This window comes from Parasteatoda tepidariorum, chromosome 6 (assembly GCF_982258835.1).
Source record: "Parasteatoda tepidariorum strain Cologne lab strain chromosome 6, Ptep-v5.0, whole genome shotgun sequence".
Classification (NCBI taxonomy): domain Eukaryota; kingdom Metazoa; phylum Arthropoda; class Arachnida; order Araneae; family Theridiidae; genus Parasteatoda; species Parasteatoda tepidariorum.
In genome coordinates, this window is record NC_141760.1 from 31,054,899 (window position 1) to 31,078,276 (window position 23,378).

At 35.9% G+C, this 23,378-nt stretch overlaps 2 protein-coding genes across 2 annotated transcripts in view; one reads left to right on the forward strand and one right to left on the reverse strand.

Annotated features, from left to right (window-relative positions):
- Window positions 1-1,280: 1,280 nt before the first annotated feature.
- On the reverse strand, window positions 1,281-11,014 carry LOC107439605 (uncharacterized). Its single transcript, XM_087165597.1, has 2 exons — window positions 6,846-11,014; window positions 1,281-5,981 (listed from the first exon to the last, which is right to left on the reverse strand). The coding sequence occupies exons 1-2, from the start codon at window positions 10,966-10,968 to the stop codon at window positions 1,390-1,392; spliced, it is 8,715 nt and encodes a 2,904-aa protein (XP_087021723.1). The 5' UTR covers window positions 10,969-11,014; the 3' UTR covers window positions 1,281-1,389.
- Window positions 11,015-15,075: 4,061 nt separating this feature from the next.
- LOC107439606 (uncharacterized) overlaps window positions 15,076-23,378 on the forward strand; it is a 45,141-nt gene continuing 36,838 nt past the window's right edge. The window contains exon 1 of the mRNA XM_071178859.2: window positions 15,076-15,200. The gene's annotated coding sequence lies outside the window, so the exon portion shown is untranslated. The remainder of the gene's footprint in view (window positions 15,201-23,378) is intronic.

The following is a 23,378-nucleotide window of genomic DNA, read 5'->3' on the forward strand; positions in this document are numbered from 1 at the left end:
ATATAAAACAGAATAAACACAAATATTATATTAGGTGTCAAACATCTGTTTCACTGTTCTAAAGAAGCATTTTTATAAATGACAAAATAATATTTATTACATTGCAGAGCAAAAAATCCAAATTATTTTTAAGCACAAATTCCGAAAATTGATTAATTTAAAGCATTTAAGTATCTTATAATTTTTTTTTACAATCAGAAATCGAAACGTTTCGTCATCCCAGGTGATTATGAATTTGATAGAAACCCTATAAAATCTTTAGTTCCCATGGAAGAAATGACCCACGTTAGCATAAAGTAAAACTGTAAGTCACAAAAAGTAGTTGATATCATAATTTAGAATTAGCTTAATAATAGCTATGCTATTCGTATGCATCGTACTCTTATCAGATTAGGAATTCCAATCTCTATAATTTCACAGGAAGATTTTGTACTTCCTAATAGCTAAGACATTTTAACTCGTTGAACACGCTAATTTTACATGGCTTGCCCGTCCAGATAGAAGGATTTTTACGTGTTCTATATTGCATTAATTTCTTCAAACCATTTGAGGAACGATAATAATATAAAAAAATTAAAAGCTTTAAAAATTTACTCGAATTATGTGTTTCTAATAATCTTATTGGCTTCGCCGGTCACCGGTTACCCCCGTGGCGCTACGAACAAACTCAGTGCCAGTCACCGGTGACCCCATGGCATTCTACGTGTTAAGATGAAATTAAAGTTTTTAGGAAATTGCATTTTTAATGTTAAGGCAAAGTTTGTGAGAACTGTCATTTGAGGGAGAAGTTGTTGATAATGATATATGAGTAATTTTAAAATTATTTTTATGAACAATAATTTACTTATATATGATTCTTCAAAAAGTGTCTAATCCTGTAAATTATAGCCTTTACAAATTTTGCATTAATATAAATAATTTTTTCTGAAAGCTTTAATCATGGCATTTCAAAGTAACATAACAGCTTCAAAAGATAAATTTTTCTGAAAAATTACAGGCAATGAAAATTATGCTCTTATATAGAGAAGTGCATACCATTTTTATTTTCAACTCTCCCTACTTTGCATGATTCCGAACAAATTACGAAAAATAAGAATATTCACGAATGTACAGCACTAACTTATTTGATTTTACTGTTCAGATATATTCGAAAGCAACATGAATTTTTAGTAGCAAAATGTCTGGCATCTAAATAAAATAAAAAAACTTTAATTACTAACTAAAAAAAGAAAAAGAAAAATATGGTTAGTTCTTTTATTAAAAGAGAAAAGAAAAATCCATCAATTTATAAGTGGTTTATTCAAATCTTAGACCAAGGCAAAAAGTAATTATAAAGTAAATAAGCACAGTAGTAAAAAGCATTAAAATCTTAGTCGAGCATGTTGGCACCTAAGCTTGAGAAAGATATCTCGCTAGCTCTACATTCACTGGAGGTCCATTCGATACGTTCACATTTGTAATGGTTGATTTTTGAAGAAGTTGTAAAAGTGCGGACGTGTATTCGAGCAAAGATTCAGTCAAAACTTGCGAGGAACTCAATTCCGGTCTCTCACTCTGTATCAAAGATGAAATATAGTCAACGTCTTGAAGAGCATCCCTTATGTCCAGAGCTGTAGATCCAGAGGATTTTATGACAGAAGCTAAGTTTTGTTCAATGTTATTTACTCTTGAAGTTGCGCTCGCAGATCCGAGTCCTTGAGAGGACACAATTGGTGAAAGAGTAGAGGATAATTCCTGTGAGCTTACAGAGGGTCCTTGTTGGTTTGTTGAAGATATTGAAGTATAAGGTGATTGAGCAGAATATGAACTTGGGGTTGAAACTGAACTTTGCACAGTGGAAGAGCTAGATTTTAAACTAGATGCACTTGAGGATAAAGCTCTTTGGAAAACAGAAGCAAGTGATTGAGCGTTTGATGAAGACAATACACCATTTTGGTTCAAAACTTGGGCGATTGTACTAGATATAGCATTTGCATAATCATATGAGCTTGCACCTACTCCAATTTGCTGAACGGAATGCGAAAGACTATTTGCAAATCCTTGTGAATCAGAAATTCCAAGAGATTGAGCAGTTGATAAACCCAAATCATATCCTACCTCAGCAACTTCAGATAACGACGATGCCGACGAAAATGCGTTGGAAAAAGCGCTTGAAGATGCTAAAGCTGATGATGAAGTTTGAGCAAATTTGGATGCACTTTCTGAAGAAAAGCTGCTGCTTGAAGCAGCTTCTGAAAATTGACTAGCTGATTGACTCAAAGCTTGACTTCCTGATTGACTTCTGCTATAGCTTCCGGATTGACTTCCAGACTGACCAATCGCTAACTGGGAAGATGCAGAGCCACTTTGTGATTGAGATGCTTGCTGGCCCCGAGATAGAGAAGCCTGTTGGCCTTGCGATTGAGATAATTGTTGACCTTGGGATTGGGAAGCTTGTTGTCCTTGAGATCGAGTAGCTTGTTGTCCCTGGGATTGGGAAGCTTGTTGGCCTTGAGATTGGGATGCTTGTTGGCCTTGGGATTGGGAAGCTTGTTGGCCTTGAGATTGGGATGCTTGTTGGCCTTGGGATTGGGAAGCTTGTTGGCCTTGGGATGCAGATGCTTGTTGACTTTGAGCTTGAGATCCTTGTTGGCTTTGTGCTTGAGATGCTTGTCGACTTTGTGACTGAGATTCTCGTTGACTTTGAGCCTGAGATGCTGCTCTACTAAAAGCAGATGCAGCTTCTTGACTCTGCGCAAAAGCTGATGATTGTGCTGCAGAAGAACTAGACGCTGAGGAATAAGCAGATTGCGCAGATGCTGATAAAGCGCTAGCAAATGATGAAGCCAGTGACGAAGCATTAGAAGTATTTAAAATGCCGTTTCCTCCTAGTATCTGAGCTACTGTACTTGATACTGCATTTGCATATTCATATGAACTTGCTCCAACTCCAACTTGCTGCACCGCTTGTGAAAGACTATTGGCGAAGCCTTGCGTATCACTTATTCCAAGAGATTGAGCAGTTGATAAGCCCAGTTCATAACCAACTTGTGCTACTTGAGATGTTGAAGAAGCAGAGGAAAAGGCATTAGAAAACGAGCTCGATGAAGCCAGCACAGACGATGATGACTGTGTAAATGTGGACGCACTTTCAGAAGAAAAGCTGCTGCTAGAAGCAGCTTCTGAAGATTGACTAGCTGATTGACTCGCAGCTTGTCTGATGCCATAGCTTCCGGATTGACTTCCTGACTGACCGATCGCTGACTGGGAAGATGCCGAACCACTTTGTGATTGAGAAGCTTGCTGGCCCCGAGATTGAGAAGCCTGTTGACCTTGAGATTGAGATGCTTGTTGGCCTTGCGATTGAGATGATTGTTGACCTAGGGATTGGGAAGTTTGCTGTCCTTGAGATCGAGTAGCTTGTTGTCCCTGGGATTGGGAAGCTTGTTGGCCTTGAGATTGGGATGCTTGTTGGCTTTGGGATGCAGATGATTGTTGACTTTGAGCTTGAGATCCTTGTTGGCTTTGTGCTCGAGATGCTTGTTGACTTTGTGACTGAGATGCTTGTTGACTTTGTGACTGAGATTCTCGCTGACTTTGAGCTTGGGATGCTGCTCTGCTAAAAGCGGATGCAGCTTCCTGACTCTGAGCAAAAGCTGATGATTGTGCTGCGGAAGAACTAGACGCTGATGAATAAGCAGATTGCGCCGATGCTGATAAAGCGCTAGCAAATGATGAAGCCAGTGACGAAGCATTAGAAGTATTTAAAACGCCGTTTCCTCCTAGTATCTGAGCTACTGTACTCAATAGTGCATTTGCATATTCATATGAACTTGCTCCAACTCCAACTTGCTGCACCGCTTGTGAAAGGCTATTGGCGAAGCCTTGCGTATCACTTAGTCCAAGAGATTGAGCAGTTGATAAGCCCAGTTCATAACCAACTTGTGCTACTTGAGATGTTGAAGAAGCAGAGGAAAAGGCATTAGAAAACGAGCTCGATGAAGCCAACACAGAAGATGATGACTGTGTAAATGCGGACGCACTTTCAGAAGAAAAGCTGCTGCTGGAAGCAGCTGCTGAAGATTGACTAGCTGATTGACTCGCAGCTTGACTGAGGCCATAGCTTCCGGATTGACTTCCTGACTGACCGATCGCTGACTGGGAAGATGCAGAACCACTTTGTGATTGAGAGGCTTGCTGGCCCCGAGATTGAGAAGCCTGTTGACCTTGAGATTGAGATGCTTGTTGGCCTAGCGATTGAGATGATTGTTGACCTTGGGAATGGGAAGCTTGTTGTCCTTGAGATCGAGTAGCTTGTTGTCCCTGGGATTGGGAAGCTTGTTGGCCTTGAGATTGGGATACTTGTTGGCCTTGGGATTGGGAAGCTTGTTGGCCTTGGGATGCAGATGCTTGCTGACTTTGAGCTTGAGATCCTTGTTGGCTTTGTGCTTGAGATGCTTGTTGACTTTGTGACTGAGATTCTCGCTGACTTTGAGCTTGAGATGCTGCTCTGCTAAAAGCGGATGCAGCTTCTTGACTCTGAGCAATAGCTGATGATTGTGCTGCGGAAGAACTTGAAGCTGATGAATAAGCAGATGCCGCAGATGCTGATAAAGCGCTAGCAAATGATGAAGCCAGTGACGAAGCATTAGAAGTATTTAAAATGCCGTTTCCTCCTAGTATCTGAGCTACTGTACTTGATACTGCATTTGCATATTCATATGAACTTGCTCCAACTCCAACTTGCTGCACCGCTTGTGAGAGGCTATTGGCGAAGCCTTGCGTATCACTTAGTCCAAGAGATTGAGCAGTTGATAAGCCCAGTTCATAACCAATTCGTGCTACTTGAGATGTTGAAGAAGCAGAGGAAAAGGCACTAGAAAACGAGCTCGATGAAGACAACACAGAAGATGATGACTGTGTAAATGCGGACGCACTTTCAGAAGAAAAGCTGGTGCTGGAAGCAGCTGCTGAAGATTGACTCGCAGCTTGGCTGATGCCATAGCTTCCGGATTGACTTCCTGACTGACCGATCACTGACCGGGAAGATGCAGAACCACTTTGTGATTGAGATGCTTGCTGGCCCCGAGATTGAGAAGCCTGTTGACCTTGAGATTGAGATGCTTGTTGGCCTTGCGATTGAGATGATTGTTGACCTTGGGATTGGGAAGCTTGTTGTCCTTGAGATCGAGTAGCTTGTTGTCCCTGTGATTGGGAAGCTTGTTGGCCTTGGGATGCAGATGCTTGTTGACTTTGAGCTTGAGATCCTTGTTGTCTTTGTGCTTGAGATGATTGTTGACTTTGTGACTGAGATTCTCGCTGACTTTGAGCTTGAGATGCTGCTCTGCTAAAAGCGGATGCAGCTTCTTGACTCTGAGCAAAAGCTGATGATTGTGCTGCGGAAGAACTAGACGCTGATGAATAAGCAGATTGCGCAGATGCTGATAAAGCGCTAGCAAATGATGAAGCCAGTGACGAAGCATTAGAAGTATTTAAAATGCCGTTTCCTCCTAGTATCTGAGCTACTGTACTTGATAGTGCATTTGCATATTCATATGAACTTGCTCCAACTCCAACTTGCTGCACCGCTTGTGAAAGGCTATTGGCGAAGCCTTGCGTATCACTTAGTCCAAGAGATTGAGCAGTTGATAAGCCCAGTTCATAACCAACTTGTGCTACTTGAGATGTTGAAGAAGCAGAGGAAAAGGCATTAGAAAACGAGCTCGATGAAGCCAACACAGAAGAAGATGACTGTGTAAATGCGGACGCACTTTCAGAAGAAAAGCTGCTGCTGGAAGCAGCTGCTGAAGATTGACTAGCTGATTGACTCGCAGCTTGACTGATGTCATAGCTTCCGGATTGACTTCCTGACTGACCGATCGCTGACTGGGAAGATGCAGAACCACTTTGTGATTGAGAGGCTTGCTGGCCCCGAGATTGAGCAGCCTGTTGACCTTGAGATTGAGATGCTTGTTGGCCTTGCGATTGAGATGATTGTTGACCTTGGGATTGGGAAGCTTGTTGTCCCTGGGATTGGGAAGCTTGTTGGCCTTGAGATTGGGATGCTTGTTGACCTTGGGATTGGGAAGCTTGTTCGCGTTGGGATGCAGATGCTTGTTGACTTTGAGCTTGAGATCCTTGTTGGCTCTGTGCTTGAGATGCTTGTTGACTTTGTGACAGAGATTCTCGCTGACTTTGAGCTTGAGATGCTGCTCTGCTAAAAGCGGATGCAGCTTCTTGACTCTGAGCAAAAGCTGATGATTGTGCTGCGGAAGAACTTGAAGCTGATGAATAAGCAGATTGCGCAGATGCTGATAAAGCGCTAGCAAATGATGACGCCAGTGACGAAGCATTAGAAGTATTTAAAATGCCGTTTCCTCCTAGTATCTGAGCTACTGTACTTGATACTGCATTTGCATATTCATATGAACTTGCTCCAACTCCAACTTGCTGCACCGCTTGTGAGAGGCTATTGGCGAAGCCTTGCGTATCACTTAGTCCAAGAGATTGAGCAGTTGATAAGCCCAGTTCATAACCAACTTGTGCTATTTGAGACGTTGAAGAAGCAGAGGAAAAGGCATTAGAAAACGAGCTCGATGAAGCCAACACAGAGGATGATGACTGTGTAAATGCGGACGCACTTTCAGAAGAAAAGCTGCTGCTGGAAGCAGCTGCTGAAGATTGACTAGCTGATTGACTCGCAGCTCTACTGATGCCATAGCTTCCGGATTGACTTCCTGACTGACTGATCGCTGACTGGGAAGATGCAGAACCATTTTGTGATTGAGAGGCTTGCTGGCCCCGAGATTGAGAAGCCTGTTGACTTTGAGATGCTTGTTGGCCTTGCGATTGAGATGATTGTTCACCTTGGGTTTGGGAAGCTTGTTGTCCTTGAGATCGAGTAGCTTGTTGTCCCTGGGATTGGGAAGCTTGTTGGCCTTGAGATTGTGATGCTTGTTGACCTTGGGATTGGGAAGCTTGTTGGCCTTGGGATGCAGATGCTTGTTGACTTTGAGCTTGAGATCCTTGTTGTCTTTGTGCTTGAGATGCTTGTTGACTTTGTGACTGAGATTCTCGCTGACTTTGAGCTTGAGATGCTGCTCTGCTAAAAGCGGATGCAGCTTCTTGACTCTGAGCAAAAGCTGATGATTGTGCTGCGGAAGAACTAGACGCTGATGAATAAGCAGATTGCGCAGATGCTGATAAAGCGCTAGCAAATGATGAAGCCAGTGACGAAGCATTAGAAGTATTTAAAATGCCGTTTCCTCCTAGTATCTGAGCTACTGTACTTGATAGTGCATTTGCATATTCATATGAACTTGCTCCAACTCCAACTTGCTGCACCGCTTGTGAAAGGCTATTGGCGAAGCCTTGCGTATCACTTAGTCCAAGAGATTGAGCAGTTGATAAGCCCAGTTCATAACCAACTTGTGCTACTTGAGATGTTGAAGAAGCAGAGGAAAAGGCATTAGAAAACGAGCTCGATGAAGCCAACACAGAAGAAGATGACTGTGTAAATGCGGACGCACTTTCAGAAGAAAAGCTGCTGCTGGAAGCAGCTGCTGAAGATTGACTAGCTGATTGACTCGCAGCTTGACTGATGCCATAGCTTCCGGATTGACTTCCTGACTGACCGATCGCCGACTGGGAAGATGCAGAACCACTTTGTGATTGAGAGGCTTGCTGGACCCGAGATTGAGCAGCCTGTTGACCTAGAGATTGAGATGCTTGTTGGCCTTGCGATTGAGATGATTGTTGACCTTGGGATTGGGAAGCTTGTTGTCCCTGGGATTGGGAAGCTTGTTGGCCTTGAGATTGGGATGCTTGTTGACCTTGGGATTGGGAAGCTTGTTGGCGTTGGGATGCAGATGCTTGTTGACTTTGAGCTTGAGATCCTTGTTGGCTTTGTGCTTGAGATGCTTGTTGACTTTGTGACTGAGATTCTCGCAGTCTTTGAGCTTGAGATGCTGCTCTGCTAAAAGCGGATGCAGCTTCTTGACTCTGAGCAAAAGCTGATGATTGTGCTGCGGAAGAACTTAAAGCTGATGAATAAGCAGATTGCGCAGATGCTGATAAAGCGCTAGCAAATGATGAAGCCAGTGACGAAGCATTAGAAGTATTTAAAATGCCGTTTCCTCCTAGTATCTGAGCTACTGTACTTGATACTGCATTTGCATATTCATATGAACTTGCTCCAACTCCAACTTGCTGCACCGCTTGTGAAAGGCTATTGGCGAAGCCTTGCGTATCACTTAGTCCAAGAGATTGAGCAGTTGATAAGCCCAGTTCATAACCAACTTGTGCTACTTGAGATGTTGAAGAAGCAGAGGAAAAGGCATTAGAAAACGAGCTCGATGAAGCCAACACAGAAGAAGATGACTGTGTAAATGCGGACGCACTTTCAGAAGAAAAGCTGCTGCTGGAAGCAGCTGCTGAAGATTGACTAGCTGATTGACTCGCAGCTTGACTGATGCCATAGCTTCCGGATTGACTTCCTGACTGACCGATCGCCGACTGGGAAGATGCAGAACCACTTTGTGATTGAGAGGCTTGCTGGCCCCGAGATTGAGCAGCCTGTTGACCTTGAGATTGAGATGCTTGTTGGCCTTGCGATTGAGATGATTGTTGACCTTGGGATTGGGAAGCTTGTTGTCCCTGGGATTGGGAAGCTTGTTGGCCTTGAGATTGGGATGTTTGTTGACCTTGGGATTGGGCAGCTTGTTGGCGTTGGGATGCAGATGCTTGTTGACTTTGAGCTTGAGATCCTTGTTGGCTTTGTGCTTGAGATGCTTGTTGACTTTGTGACTGAGATTCTCGCTGACTTTGAGCTTGAGATGATGCTCTACTAAAAGCGGATGCAGCTTCTTGACTCTGAGCAAAAGCTGATGATTGTGCTGCGGAAGAACTTGAAGCTGATGAATAAGCAGATTGCGCAGATGCTGATAAAGCGCTAGCAAATGATGAAGCCAGTGACGAAGCATTAGAAGTATTTAAAATGCCGTTTCCTCCTAGTATCTGAGCTACTGTACTTGATACTGCATTTGCATATTCATATGAACTTGCTCCAACTCCAACTTGCTGCACCGCTTGTGAGAGGCTATTGGCGAAGCCTTGCGTATCACTTAGTCCAAGAGATTGAGCTGTTGATAAGCCCAGTTCATAACCAACTTGTGCTACTTGAGACGTTGAAGAAGCAGAGGAAAAGGCATTAGAAAACGAGCTCGATGAAGCCAACACAGAGGATGATGACTGTGTAAATGCGGACGCACTTTCAGAAGAAAAGCTGCTGCTGGAAGCAGCTGCTGAAGATTGACTAGCTGATTGACTCGCAGCTTGACTGATGCCATAGCTTCCGGATTGACTTCCTGACTGACCGATCGCTGACTGGGAAGATGCAGAACCACTTTGTGATTGAGAGGCTTGCTGGCCCCGAGATTGAGAAGTCTGTTGACCTTGAGATTGAGATGCTTGTTGGCCTTGCGATTGAGATGATTGTTGACCTTGGGATTGGGAAGCTTGTTGTCCTTGAGATCGAGTTGCTTGTTGTCCCTGGGATTGGGAAGCTTGTTGGCCTTGAGATTGGGAAGCTTGTTGGCCTTGAGATTGGGATGCTTGTTGGCCTTGGGATTGGGAAGCTTGTTGACCTTGGGATGCAGATGCTTGTTGACTTTGAGCTTGAGATCCTTGTTGGCTTTGTGCTTGAGATGCTTGTTGACTTTGTGACTGAGATTCTCGCTGACTTTGAGCTTGAGATGCTGCTCTGCTAAAAGCGGATGCAGCTTCTTGACTCTGAGCAAAAGCTGATGATTGTGCTGCGGAAGAACTAGACGCTGATGAATAAGCAGATTGCGCAGATGCTGATAAAGCGCTAGCAAATGATGAAGCCAGTGACGAAGCATTAGAAGTATTTAAAATACCGTTTCCTCCTAGTATCTGAGCTACTGTACTTGATAGTGCATTTGCATATTCATATGAACTTGCTCCAACTCCAACTTGCTGCACCGCTTGTGAAAGGCTATTGGCGAAGCCTTGCGTATCACTTAGTCCAAGAGATTGAGCAGTTGATAAGCCCAGTTCATAACCAACTTGTGCTACTTGAGATGTTGAAGAAGCAGAGGAAAAGGCATTAGAAAACGAGCTCGATGAAGCCAACACAGAGGAAGATGACTGTGTAAATGCGGACGCACTTTCAGAAGAAAAGCTGCTGCTGGAAGCAGCTGCTGAAGATTGACTCGCAGCTTGACTGATGCCATAGCTTCCGGATTGACTTCCTGACTGACCGATCGCTGACTGGGAAGATGCAGAACCACTTTGTGACTGAGAGGCTGTCTGGTCCCGAGATTGAGAAGCCTGTTGACCTTGAGATGCTTGTTGGTCTTGCGATAGAGATGATTGTTGACCTAGGGATTGGGAAGCTTGTTGGCCTTGGGACTGAGAAGCTTGTAGGATTTGAGTCTGACTAGCTCCAGATGAAGCTGTATTTTGCGCCGCTAGTTGACTCTGTGAAAGAGAAGTTCCAATATCAACTCCAGAGATTCTTTGAAGAAGTGTTTGAAAATTATCCACGAATTCTGGACTTTGTAATCCCGTAGTTTGAGTGAAACATTGTGAAAGTATATTCGTCAGAGAAAACAGCTGTTTGCTTATGCCTATTCCATTTGAATCACTCGCTAACAAGCCAGCTAATGATGAAGCTAACGCAATATTTGCAGCTCGTGACCTAGTTTCAATTGATTGTTCATTCGAATTTGATACAGTGGAAAGTATGGCTTCCGTAATTGTTTCTATTTCTGACTGCTCTTGTGCGGGAAAGTCTGGAGAAGCTCCGATGCTGCTCGTAAGGCACTGAAGAAACTCCCTTGCTATTTGCGGATTGCTAAATACTATCTGCGAAGCGTCATTTGCAGATGTCAAAGGAGCCCCTGTGATAAGGGAAGCCAGCCCTCCCAAAAGGGTTATTGAGAAGGCAATGGAAGGAAACCACACCATTGCTAGATCGGAAAGAGTATGTATTGCGAATTTCCAGCTTTCTGATATATCTTATATAGCAATAGTTTATTGACGTAGACTACCATGTGATGTTCATCACCTGTCATGTTTAGAAACATTAAATATGACGAAATATCCATTGGTAATCTTCACCCTTTGTTTTCATTAATTTAACAACTTTAATTTGGACGCGGTTTTGTTTAAACAGCTTTTTGTCTCGACGAGAGAATTTCGATATTTTCATAGGAATAATTGAAGGTAATTTGTGTATTTTTTGAGGTCATATGTTTTTTTAAAATAAAAACCTATGTAATACTTGATCGTTTAACAGTATTTATAGTTTGCACAATTTAACACTGTTAAATTTCATTTTATTAAACTTCATATTTCTAAATGCATGTAATAAAGATAGATGCATGCATTTTGACTTGTTTTCTGAGATGTGGAAAAAAGCGTTATAGTTATTATTTGTGTGATAAAGTTAACGTTAAATTATTATATAATATTTATTTCTTAACTTAAAATTATTGATTCATTTTTGGATTTTAAATTATTCAAACTATTCATCATTTTTCTAAGTTTTTTAATTAGACTTCTTAAAAATAGTGCAATAGCTGAAGTTTGGTACACTGTGGGTTTAAATGTTTAGCCACGAGCGAGGAATATAGTTTCTGTAATTAAAATTTTCCCGAATTCTTAATTATCATTTTTGTTTTGTTTTTAATAACAGAAAAAATATTAGAATTATATCTTTCATAAACTTTCAGAATAAACAGCTGTAGTCTTGTGTGCTAAATAGTTCTGGAGGAAAACATTTTATACATTTTAATTTAAAAACATTTTATACATTTTAATTTAAAAACATTTTATACATTTTAATTTAAAAACATTTTTTTAAAAACAATTATTAATCCTAAGAAAAAATAATGAACAGTTACAATTTTATCAGAGACAATAATTTGATATGAATTTTTAATTCTTAGGCAGTTTTTATTAATTTCTTTTAAATTTGTATTTTAGTCTGAAGAACTACTTATGATGCTATATAAAAATTTGTGTACAGAAAATATTCAACAATAATTAAAACGATTAGTTAAAAATACCTGATTTGTGAACAAATAACAAAATTTATAAAAAAATGTTTGATTTGTGACCAAATAACTATTTATAAATATTTTGCTTGTAACCAAATAATAAATACATAAAATCATCTTGTTTTTATGTTAGTGGCTTTTGTAGGCGGTGTCTAAAAATAGAATACTGTTTTTTTAAAAACTGTAATCCAAAATATTGTGTTTTCAATTTTAAAACATAAGATTTATGGTGAGATTTAGTCTTTTCTCAAAATATAAATTTTTCATATATTAAAATTTTAGGATACTAGGATTTCAAACGCTAGAATTTATTTTATTTGCTTTTCTATCATAAAAAACAGTTGAATCAATTGAGGCATTTCGAAAATTGACACCTAATGCTGCAAAGTTCTATTTGTGCTAACTGTAATTTTAAATATTGTACCTGTAGTTTGTGGTGCATAAAGACATTTTTGTTGTTGTTGTTTGCAGAATATAAAATACCTATAGGAAATATCTGCTTTAATATTTTCAGTAAAAAAAATTGCTCAAATTAAATTAATTCTTTTTAAATTTGTTAAAACTTGCTACCTAGTAGAATACAGCAATTATGCCGAACTCCTAAGCAGCAGTAGAAATGAGTTCTCCAACGAGTTTCTAGTAATAGTAACAATTTTTACTGCCGTAACAATTCCTGCAATTTTTTAACGTGCACTTAATCCAAAAACGATCTTTTGTAAATAATGTTTTCTGAAAAGCATGTCCAAGATTTTTTAAGAAGTGTATGCATGTTTAAGAAATGTGTTTTTAAAAAAGTTAAACTTCGGCGAATAAAAGAAAACCTGTCTTAAAATTTATAAGCGTAAGAAGTCAACATTTTAAATAATGCAAAATCATTGGCTGCTTACGAATCATTATTATTCTTTTTTGGTTGAAAACCACCTTACTTAAAGATCTGACAGAATAAATTTTTTCTCTATACTTACAGCTAACCAGAACATGTTCTTAAAAATCTAGAAATTTAATTCAAGATGTAACAAGTTTTCCATATAAATTTTTGAATTATCAACTCTGAGGAATTAGTTATGAAGTTTCTCCAATTATGAGTTATCTATGCTCTTCAATTAGCAATTCTGAAGATTTAATTGAAAAAATTTCTCAAAGAATGAGATACTATTTTGAAGAATACATTATTATTATATATTTTTAGCCAGATAGAGCATGTTCTTATAGCCAGGAAATTTAGGTATTTTCAAAAAATATTTTAACATGTCTTTTTTTTTATATCTAAGCTCTTGAATGATCAATTTTGAGGAATTAGTTGAAAATTTTTTCCAAAAATGAATTACGATTTTAAAGAGCACGTTAGTGTTGTAGATTTACAGCCGGATGGAACATGTTCTTAAAACCAGAAAATTTGTCTATCCTCAAAATATATTAAAATGTTTTTATTCTAAGCTCTACAATTATGAATTCTGAGGAATAAGTTGAAAAATATTACGAAGGATGAATTAAGAATTTGTAAAATAAATTAATGTTCTGAACTTACAGCCGAATGGAACGTATTCTTTAAAATCCATTGGCGGTTCAGAAAATGGGCAAAACTGGGAGAATGTTTCTCCCTCATACACTATTTACCAATCTAATTCCATGGAAAAACAGGTTTTGTTATGCTGAGAAGACTGCACGCTAAAATACGACTTTTTACAATTACGACCATCAGTGGGTTTAACTCGGGAATTCGGATCTTTTCAAAATATATCCTAATATGCCTAAGCTCTCTTATTATCAATTTAGAGACATTGAAAAATCTGAGAAAAAGGATCAAGAATTTAACTCTATCTGATGCCAAATATGTGACTCAATAAACTGCCTAACTACAAGTTTCACTGGATTTGATATTTATTTATTTCTGATTATTTGCTTGGCATATTTGTTGATGAAACAAATTTATGATGTTTACAATAAATGTTTGATAAATGAAAAATCTTTTAACCAATTATTCAAACATTCCATATCTTGAAACCATTTTCGTTATGTGAAGGAAACAAAGCTATACTATTGGCTGTTTTCAAATGACGTGTGCCACAAGAATGAAGTTTACATTAAATAAAAGACATTTCGACATTAGATTTTTATGTATATTTGAAATTAACTTAGTCGGATTTCATGTGGACTATGTATATTTTATTATGTATATTTAATGTATATTTCAAATCTAGTAATCACTTTGGAACATTAAAAGCATAGATATGAAATTTTTCGAAATCGTTTTCATTTGTATTTACACATTATTACTAAAATCGTTTTAGTTAGTATTTGCACAAAATTATGAAAAACAACTATTATTCCTTATGTTTGTGATGCTTTAGACCAGTCTTAAAACATCCACAGTACAACTTTTGGATGTTTAGTGCGTAGTAGGGTTTTCAGTTTGATATCATAAGACTTTCATTGGCCGTAAAAGCATAAGTGAGTCTTAGATTCGTAGTCGAACTTTAGTTCAAATGGAAAAGTGTGCATCGGTGACCGATTTGAGACGTCTAGATATAATGAAAGGTCATAAAATTAAAATTATTCTGTACGTTTTAAGAACGATGAGTAACTTATCACAAACCAACTTAATTTTTATTTACATAGATTGATATGAATGTCTTTTGTATGATCTGTTGCATAATTTGAAATTTAACACTCAGGAAATGTAAGAACAGTAATATACGCCGAATACTTGTTTATTATTAAAAGAATATCTAGGTAATAAAACTGTTATCACTGTAATATCCGGAATGTAGTTGCAATAATAAAGATGGTATCGATACAAGCTGATCGAAATTAAAATGTATTAAAATATAACACATTGTTTTATGGTTTATAAACAGAAGAGATTTACTGAGGATTTGAACGAACTGTTTTGAATTTAATGGACATACATAAAGTTTTACTATGCTTTCGAAATTCCTCATTATAAATTTTTAATGATCATTAAAAGAGAAAGCATTAAAAATTTCAAAATTTTCAAATCGTAAAAGTTTCTAGAAATTATGCATTCATTGCATATGAGTGTTGCAAAACTATTCTTGTCTTTCATCAGGCTTGTTTTGCTACTTTTCATATTGTGTCTGACTGCAAAGTTTAAATAAAAAGAATTCTACGATTTTAGTTAAGTATATATTTCCTTTATTATATTTTCTGAGAGTTAATGAAATAAATATATGAAATATGAAAACTAATAGCATAGTTTAGGAGCTTTATTATTTAAATGTAAAATTTTCTTATGCTTGCAATAGTTAAATTTAAGAACAGAAGAAATAAGTTAAGTTGCAGTAATGAGTTCAATGAAAATTTTATTTTATAAATCAGCATTAATAGCTATTAAAGTGAAGTAAATTATAAAAATAAATTGTTAAATGTCTCACGAAATAATATATTTACCTTAATATAGGAAAATCAAATCTATTTTATAATATTTTAAAGATTATTAAGGGATTTAAACTTTATGATATGAGTAGCATCACATGTTCAAGCATTTTTTGAACATAAAAAAAAATCGGTCAATTATTCTATTTTCTTTGTTATATATAATTTATTCTATGTTTTATTATTAATGACTCAGAGATTTTTTTAAACCATTGTCGCGCAACAAATTTTAATAAAAAGTTATAGACAGGAAGCACACGAGCTACTGCGATTTCAGATTTTAAAATCTAAAAAATGAAATCTTGTGTTCTATGCTGTATAAAAATAGCGGTCATTAAAAAAAAGTTAGATGTTTAGAAGCAATTTGTGATACTTGCGCCTTTAAAGAGTGTGTGTATAAATTTAATTCGTGGAAACTTAACAAAAACTAATGAAATAGAAATGAAATTATCGCAATTGAGGCATGCAAATATTATGGCAAATTCTGAATACCACATTTTATTTGAAACTACATGTAAAGTCAATCTTTCTTTTATTCAGTTGGACAGATTATGATAAATCTCACTGTATGAAGCCGTACCGGAATAAACATCTAATAATCTATGTATTTATGTTTCTCTTATGCGGTACCATAAACTCGGGTATTTTTCTACTTATGGCAGCATAGTTATTATTCATTTTGTTAGATTGCCTGAAATAACAATTTAAATAGTGTTGAATACGTTAAGTATTTATTTAGAATAATTTTTTACTTTTGAAAAAATAAAAACTTAGTTTGCCTTAGTTTGTCAAAAATAATTATAAAAATATTAGCGTCGTTACCAACTAATTTCCAGGAATACAATTACTAGATTTTGGTAATTGGTACAAATTGAAATAAAAAAAAGCTTTGTATTGAAATGCTAAATTAAGGAAGAAAAGATACTTATTCGAATATATAAATTGCAAAAAAATTGCCATATTGTTATGGGAGCCAATGTTGTTTAATTTTCGTAATAGGTACAAATTAAAATTAAAAAAACAATTTTGTACTAAAAAACTGATGACTGGTGAAAAAGTACGTATTTATTTAAAAAAAAAACATCAAAAAAGTGCCTCATTATTATTGACGCCGAGCCACGATGCTGCAGTGGTTAATGCATGGAACTGTCACAGTGAGGAACTGGGTTCGATTCCCACTGACGTCTTGAAGTTCACCCAGCTTGAGATCGATGGGTATCAGCTTGTCGCCTGTAAAGTAAAGACGGCCTGTTCGCAATGCTGACCACATTGCCACAATCATGCCATTAGTCACAAAATAAGGGATCCTTAACCATGACTCGCTGTTGCGAAACTGGCGGTAGCGGGAATGCTTTACTTATTACTGACGTCTATGATGCTTAATTAATTCTAGCAATATGCATTACTGCATTTACGTTAATTGTTGTGTTTTAATAAGTAGGGGAGAGGGGGCACATGTGAACAGGGGGCAAATGTGAACATGGTATGTTTTACTAATATGATTCGAAATAAAAAATCTTGAAAAATTTTCAATTGAAGGCAGCACTAGTCCTACCTCTCAGCAAAACTTTCAGAACAATGAGACATTTTGTTGTTCTATTCTGACAATTTCTTTGTATCAGCTGGTGTTGTATATAATATAATCACTCGCTTCTTCAAGTGAAAGCATAGTATAAATCAACTAATAAACTAAAATTAACTATTGCAAATCATTATATGAACATTCAGGTAAGTTTATGAATTTTTTTTATTTTTTTACTCAATTAAAAATTTCTTATTTTTCAAATTAGGTTTAAGAAGGATGATGGGGCACTTGTGAATGAAACATCTGGGGCAGATGTGAACAGTTCACATGTGCCCCTACATAGTATTAAGATTATTATCTTCATGATATTTTAAGTTTAAGAAATGTGTATGCATTTAAAATTATTATTATTTAATTTTCCATAATTAATTTATTAATTTTTTTAAATTCTTTTTATTTTTTATTAAATGGTCGATCGCGCATCGCGCATTCTAACTGATACACTTGAGAAATATAGAATTGCTAAAGCTACAAATGAAAAGATAGAGAAAATGAAAAAAAAGCATGAAAGAGTATTAGAGAAGAAAGAAAAAGGCCCATTACAACTCCTGAGGAACATGAAGTTGCGAAAAACCCAACAGCGGAAAAATTATTGTACAGCTGAAAAATTATTTTCTTATTGACAGTACTGTTGCACAATTTAAATTTACACAGTAAGCTACAACCCTTTCAGTATAATGCGTATCTAAATCTGTTATTTTAAAGATTTTTTTCGTTGAAATATGATGATTGCTTTGTGTTTTTAATCTTGTTCAATGTGCCCCAGGCATGTTCACATGTGCCCCCAATAGGGGCACATGTGAACAATTGAAGTCATTTTTCTAAAATATCATAAAGTAAGGAAATATTTTATTGAAAAATCTCAAAAAATTCCATAAGACAAAGAAAAGACTATTTAAACATATGGACTTCTTTACTGTGAGAAATGGATGATATTTTTTGAAAAATGAAGAAATAAAAAAATTCGTTCACATGTGCCCCCCTCTCCCCTACTAAATATACTAATATTAGTACTATGATGTCTCTGTGGAAACAGGTTTTTATGGCTTACTTAATTAAACAATTCGAGCAATTCAACAATTCGATTTACAATTTTGAGCAATTCAACAATTCGATTTCGAGCAATAGTATTATGTCAAATTGATACTGAATACAAGTAATTTTTATTTTGATGGGAAGAATTCCTGAAGACAACGTTTTACTTAATCTGATAATTTAAGGACACCGGTAAGGGCAACAATTAGTTATATAAAAAATTGGAATTGTTTTAGCGGTATATAATTATATATTTGTCGTTAAATTTCTTTCAGTTTTTGTGGATGATTTCGTAATGTTGATTAATACCGATTTAATGATTATTTACTTCTTCCACAGGTATTCAGCTAGTTCATGAAATTCTTAAAAACAATTTATGGCCAATTTAAGCAGGAAGCTAATTAATGTGAGCTTGCGATGAATTTTTAGAGCTTGCTCTAAAAAGGGACTCAATGGCATTAATGTGGCATAAACATAGAATAAGTTATTAAACATAGTATAAGTGATTTAATGACACCGACCAATTTTTTTAATTCCAAAAAGATGTTTGAATAAATGACGTTATTGACAATTAGGATATTCACTGATTATGTACCCGTTTATTAATTTTGACAACCTGTTTGTTTCATAATCCGTTAATTTATTTTAATATCCTGTTTGCTTCATAATTGTTATTTGATTTTGATTTCTGTGTATAATATTCGCGGATAAAATATAGTTATGTATAAAATATTAATTTAATTATCATTATATTTACTTACAATATTTGGTGGTAAAAAATAGTAGGTAATGTTTAAATAATGATTTAATTATTAATATCTTAATAATAATGATTTAATGAATATATTTATTAGAGGGATTTTTTTATTATTTTTTATTAATTGTTGCAAAGCATATATGAAAGCATTTCATCACTCTAGCTAAGTATCTCGCTTATTAAAAACTTAATTATATCAACGGGCAATAGTAATTTGCATTTTGTTCGGATCAAATTTGCTTTAAATGATTGTTTCGAACATCAGTACTTCAAATTTTTGAATACCTTCTTAGAGAGCAGCGGTGGCTCAGAGAAAGAGCATTCGCTATCCAATGAGGTGAAGAGGGTGCGAATCCCAGCGATGGCTGGTCGATACGAATTCCGCACCCGGCTCGCACAGACAACAGTGCTGACGTAATATATCCTCAGTGGTAGACGGATCCCGGGGTTGAGTCCTAACTGTTGGAGGTTTTCGTGGTTTTTCTCTCCATGTAACGGAGATGAGGGGTTAGTTCCATCGAAAAGTCCTCACGAATGCAAATTTCTCCCAATACTTGATTCAGGAGTTATCTTGTCTTCTGGATTGGGTTAGTTACAAGGCTACGGAGTTGAAATTAGTAGTGTAAGCCCAAAATCAGGTCAGCTGTTCAACGACGGTTTTAAATTTATAAAAAATGATTTTTTTTGGATTATTCATGGATAAAATAAATTGAGACAAATATATTCTTGATTAAAAACTTATTATAATTAAAATATTTTTCAAGTATAAAGGGAAGTTTGTTATGCAAATCATTTAAATGGAAGTTCGTATTACTCCAATCGTACATCGTTAAAAATTCTGTGTAACATAAGTGCTTAAATTAAAATTTACATTACACTAAAAGTAAAAATTTAGTTTAGAATAATTATTGTCCCATATATATTGTTTAAGTTTAAGTGCAATCATATCTTTACCTTAGTGTAACTTCGATATAGAGTCTAGCGATACACTTCCATATCTTCTACATAAAAATAAGCTTTTTCAAAATTTTTTTTATTGCTGATAAACTATTCGAATAATTTCGCTCAAACGTTGCATTTTGTCATTAAAAATTAAAAAGTTTAAAATGGTGTAAACATTTGCATACATTAAAATTCAAATTTTTTGTCTATTTTTTATTCTTTAAATAAAATAACAAGAAATAATAAGTAATTATTAAAAATTAATTTTTACCTGATTTCGTGATTATCTGAATCGTGGCAAATTATCTTACGATATTTTGCCACCATTATTAGTGAATTCTTTAAGAGTGAGCAAAAATAAAAGCTTTCTGAGATATGGTGTTCGACCAAACTGCTCTCCTGACTAAACTGTTTTCCAGATTGCGGCTACCCTCAGTATTTTGATAGTCGAAAATTCAAATCCGTTAAAAAAAAGATATGCTTATTCACAGACAGTTCGTTTTTGCTTCTGATATCGTAACTTGAAATATCGTCTGCTCTTATTTATGAGCATATTTGAGAAAGGCCTTTTGAGCCCTTATGATCGGCATTCAGTTCGTGAAATTTCAGTCATTGGAACAAAAGTTATTCAGGGTGATATATTTTTATGCGCACTGTATATATACTATTATACTGTATACATACCACATATATATTATTTTTTAATGTATAATATTCAATAATGTAAAATTTTCATATATGTGTTGCAACGTATCACGCTATATAAATAATAGTTCTGTTTTTATTAAAAAAACAGCTTTTACTCACAAACAACACAAACAGTAACAAATATGAAGTACTAGTAACGGGATAGTTACAATCTTGTAAAACAAACTAGAAAAACCCGTAACTGGCTATAAGAAAACACTAATTCCAAAACGAATCTATAAAAAACCAACAACTCTGTTGTTCTAAAAAATGTCTCATTTTGTCTTAAAAATTGGGAAAACTATAGCCTACGTCACAGATCGTGTTATTCCTACCAAATTTAACTAGTAAACAGCATTTTCTGCGAAACTGATTTCTAGCAACAAGTAAAAGCATCAAACGAAGTGTCTTGTTATAAGTCGCTACTCGTCAGGTTGGAATTGTATTAGTCTAGTTCCTTTGGAAATAATTTATATTGTAGTTTTACCGAAGTTTATGAATTTAGTAAGCATATTTAAAACTCAGTTTATTAATTAAACTAAAAGGTAAATGTTATTCCTAGTAAGTAGAAGTAGCTGTGCTTTTTTCATATTATACCCAATTATGGCTTGCTTTTATTTTTTCATTTATCTCTTTATGTGTTTATTTTATTATATCCATGCTTTTGCTAGCCCATTATTTATTTAATATTTTTACTTTTATTCATGCTTTTGCTAGCCAATTATTTTTTAATAGTTTTAGACTTTATAGTATGCACCAAGCAATTTCGTATCAACGGAATGAATAAATCATTTCCTGGATATAGTGGCGTTTTCAAAACGCAAACTTTGTTAGTTTTCCATTTTAATGTCAAACACGTTTTTTATCACGTGACTGAAACCCTATAATCATTCAACTATCACTCCATCTGAAAAATTTCCATAATATTGTGGTTGAAATCGTCTGCTGTCTTCCGCAGACGATACGCTAGATATAATTCCAATTATTACAGATTCTTCTTCAGCATTCTTATTTTATTTCAGAAAAAGAAAATGGCAGCATTAACAACATGACATCTGCTTAAAATGCCTGTCATTGAATAAGATGTCCGTCAGCAGAATGTTGGATCAGGACGACGACCTTGTTTCGCAAGCTAAGGAGCAGGAAGCGAAAAAGTCAAGATGAGCTGTGGGTCAAAAATTCTGTTCCCTCTCACCCACCACTCCCGTAATAAATGTCTTTTTGTTTATTATTTTTTCTACGTCAATGAAAAAAACTTATCTAATCATAGCTAGCTCTTTTAGGGTTACTAGAAAAGTCTGGAGATAAATATCAAGCAGTTTCAGTTTTCTTAATGTGACTATAATTACGTTAGAGTTTTTTTTTCACAATATTGATATAAATATTTCATGTAGATATAATAAAAATTATAGAACTATATCTAGAATAGCTTAACTGGCTTATAACATAACATAACATAACATAACATAACATAACATAACATCGAACTTGTGGTTGAAAAACTACATTATTTTCGCCGTTTACTATAACTACAACTTGTAATAAATTGAAATTTATTATAGGTTTTTTTCAATACTTTTAAAGATAAGTTATTTTTCTGTAAATGGCACCACTATGATAAAATGCAAATTCAATCGTAATAATATTTTTTTTTAGAAATTTTGAATTAGTCTTTTAAAAAGAGATTTTTGGGGTGAAATCTATGTAACTAAATTTATTAATATTTATTGAGGATGGTATTATAACTTGTATAGGGTATTGGTGGATTTATGACGGCTTTTCTCAGGGATCTTTTTTTTTGGTTCTGACGTCCGCCGGATGCGGGATGACTCTGGACGTGGTAAACAGGTCAGTCTAGATTCTTTCGCCTTGTTGAAGGGAGGATAAAAGAGAAGCGACGAATGTGGCTAAGGGTAGTAGCAGTTGCAGTACCAGTAGTAAGCAGTTAACCAGAGCAGTATCCTGGGGATACGGAGTTTGTCCGCTGAAGGAGTGGTTCGTGACAGTATGTCGGAGATGGTGGATCGTAACCTTAGGGAAAGCTAAACTGAAGTTTCTAGCGGGAAGGACTACCGAGATTAGCCAAAAGCCGATATCCTCGAGACGATGGGCCAAGTCCGAGGGAATCTATGCTGGACGTCCGGTGTCCCCCTTCTGCATGCCTAAGTCGCTTGAAATTAGAATAACTGGAGAAATTTCGAGATCCTAGCCGAGGAGTTTGTCCATGAGTTCATCTACATTTCCGGTGGGCGGTTCCAGAGTGAAAGCAGTAAATTCCGTAGGGTACTTATAAAACTTTAAATTTTATTTCGTTAACACTTTAGAGGAATCATTTACCGAAAATTCTGAACTGTTATGTTGTGTTTTTTTTTGTGTAGGAGAACAATCAGCATTTAAGTGTAATTTATAGATATCATATACCAAGTCTGGGTTTTTAGAAATGTTAAATGAAGTTTATTTTATAAATGTCTTTTTTTTGAACTGTAGAAGTTGAAGGTTATGCTTGAGTGTTTTAAGGTTGCATTTTTGTTTTAATTAATGTATAAATGTTTATTCCCATGTTGGCATTTGGAAATGTGTGAAATTATGTTTTTGAAGATTTAGAGGTGCAATAAAAATGAGTTTTAAATGTTAGAAGTTTTCTGTAATTCATTAGATATTTGTCTACTAAAAAACCTGGGTAACCGTTACTAAATTTAAATTTTGAGATCACAGCCAAAGGGGTAACGGTACAAATTGGTGCCGTGACCAGGATAGGCAAATTTAATAGATAGGGCCTAAATGGGTGCTGCAATCTTTTGCATTTCCAGATGCTAACATTTGACTTTTTATGTGTTTTAAAGTTGTATCATATTTGAGTGTATTTATATATTCCCAGTTTTTGAAATAGACGTAAACAAGTTCGGATATATTC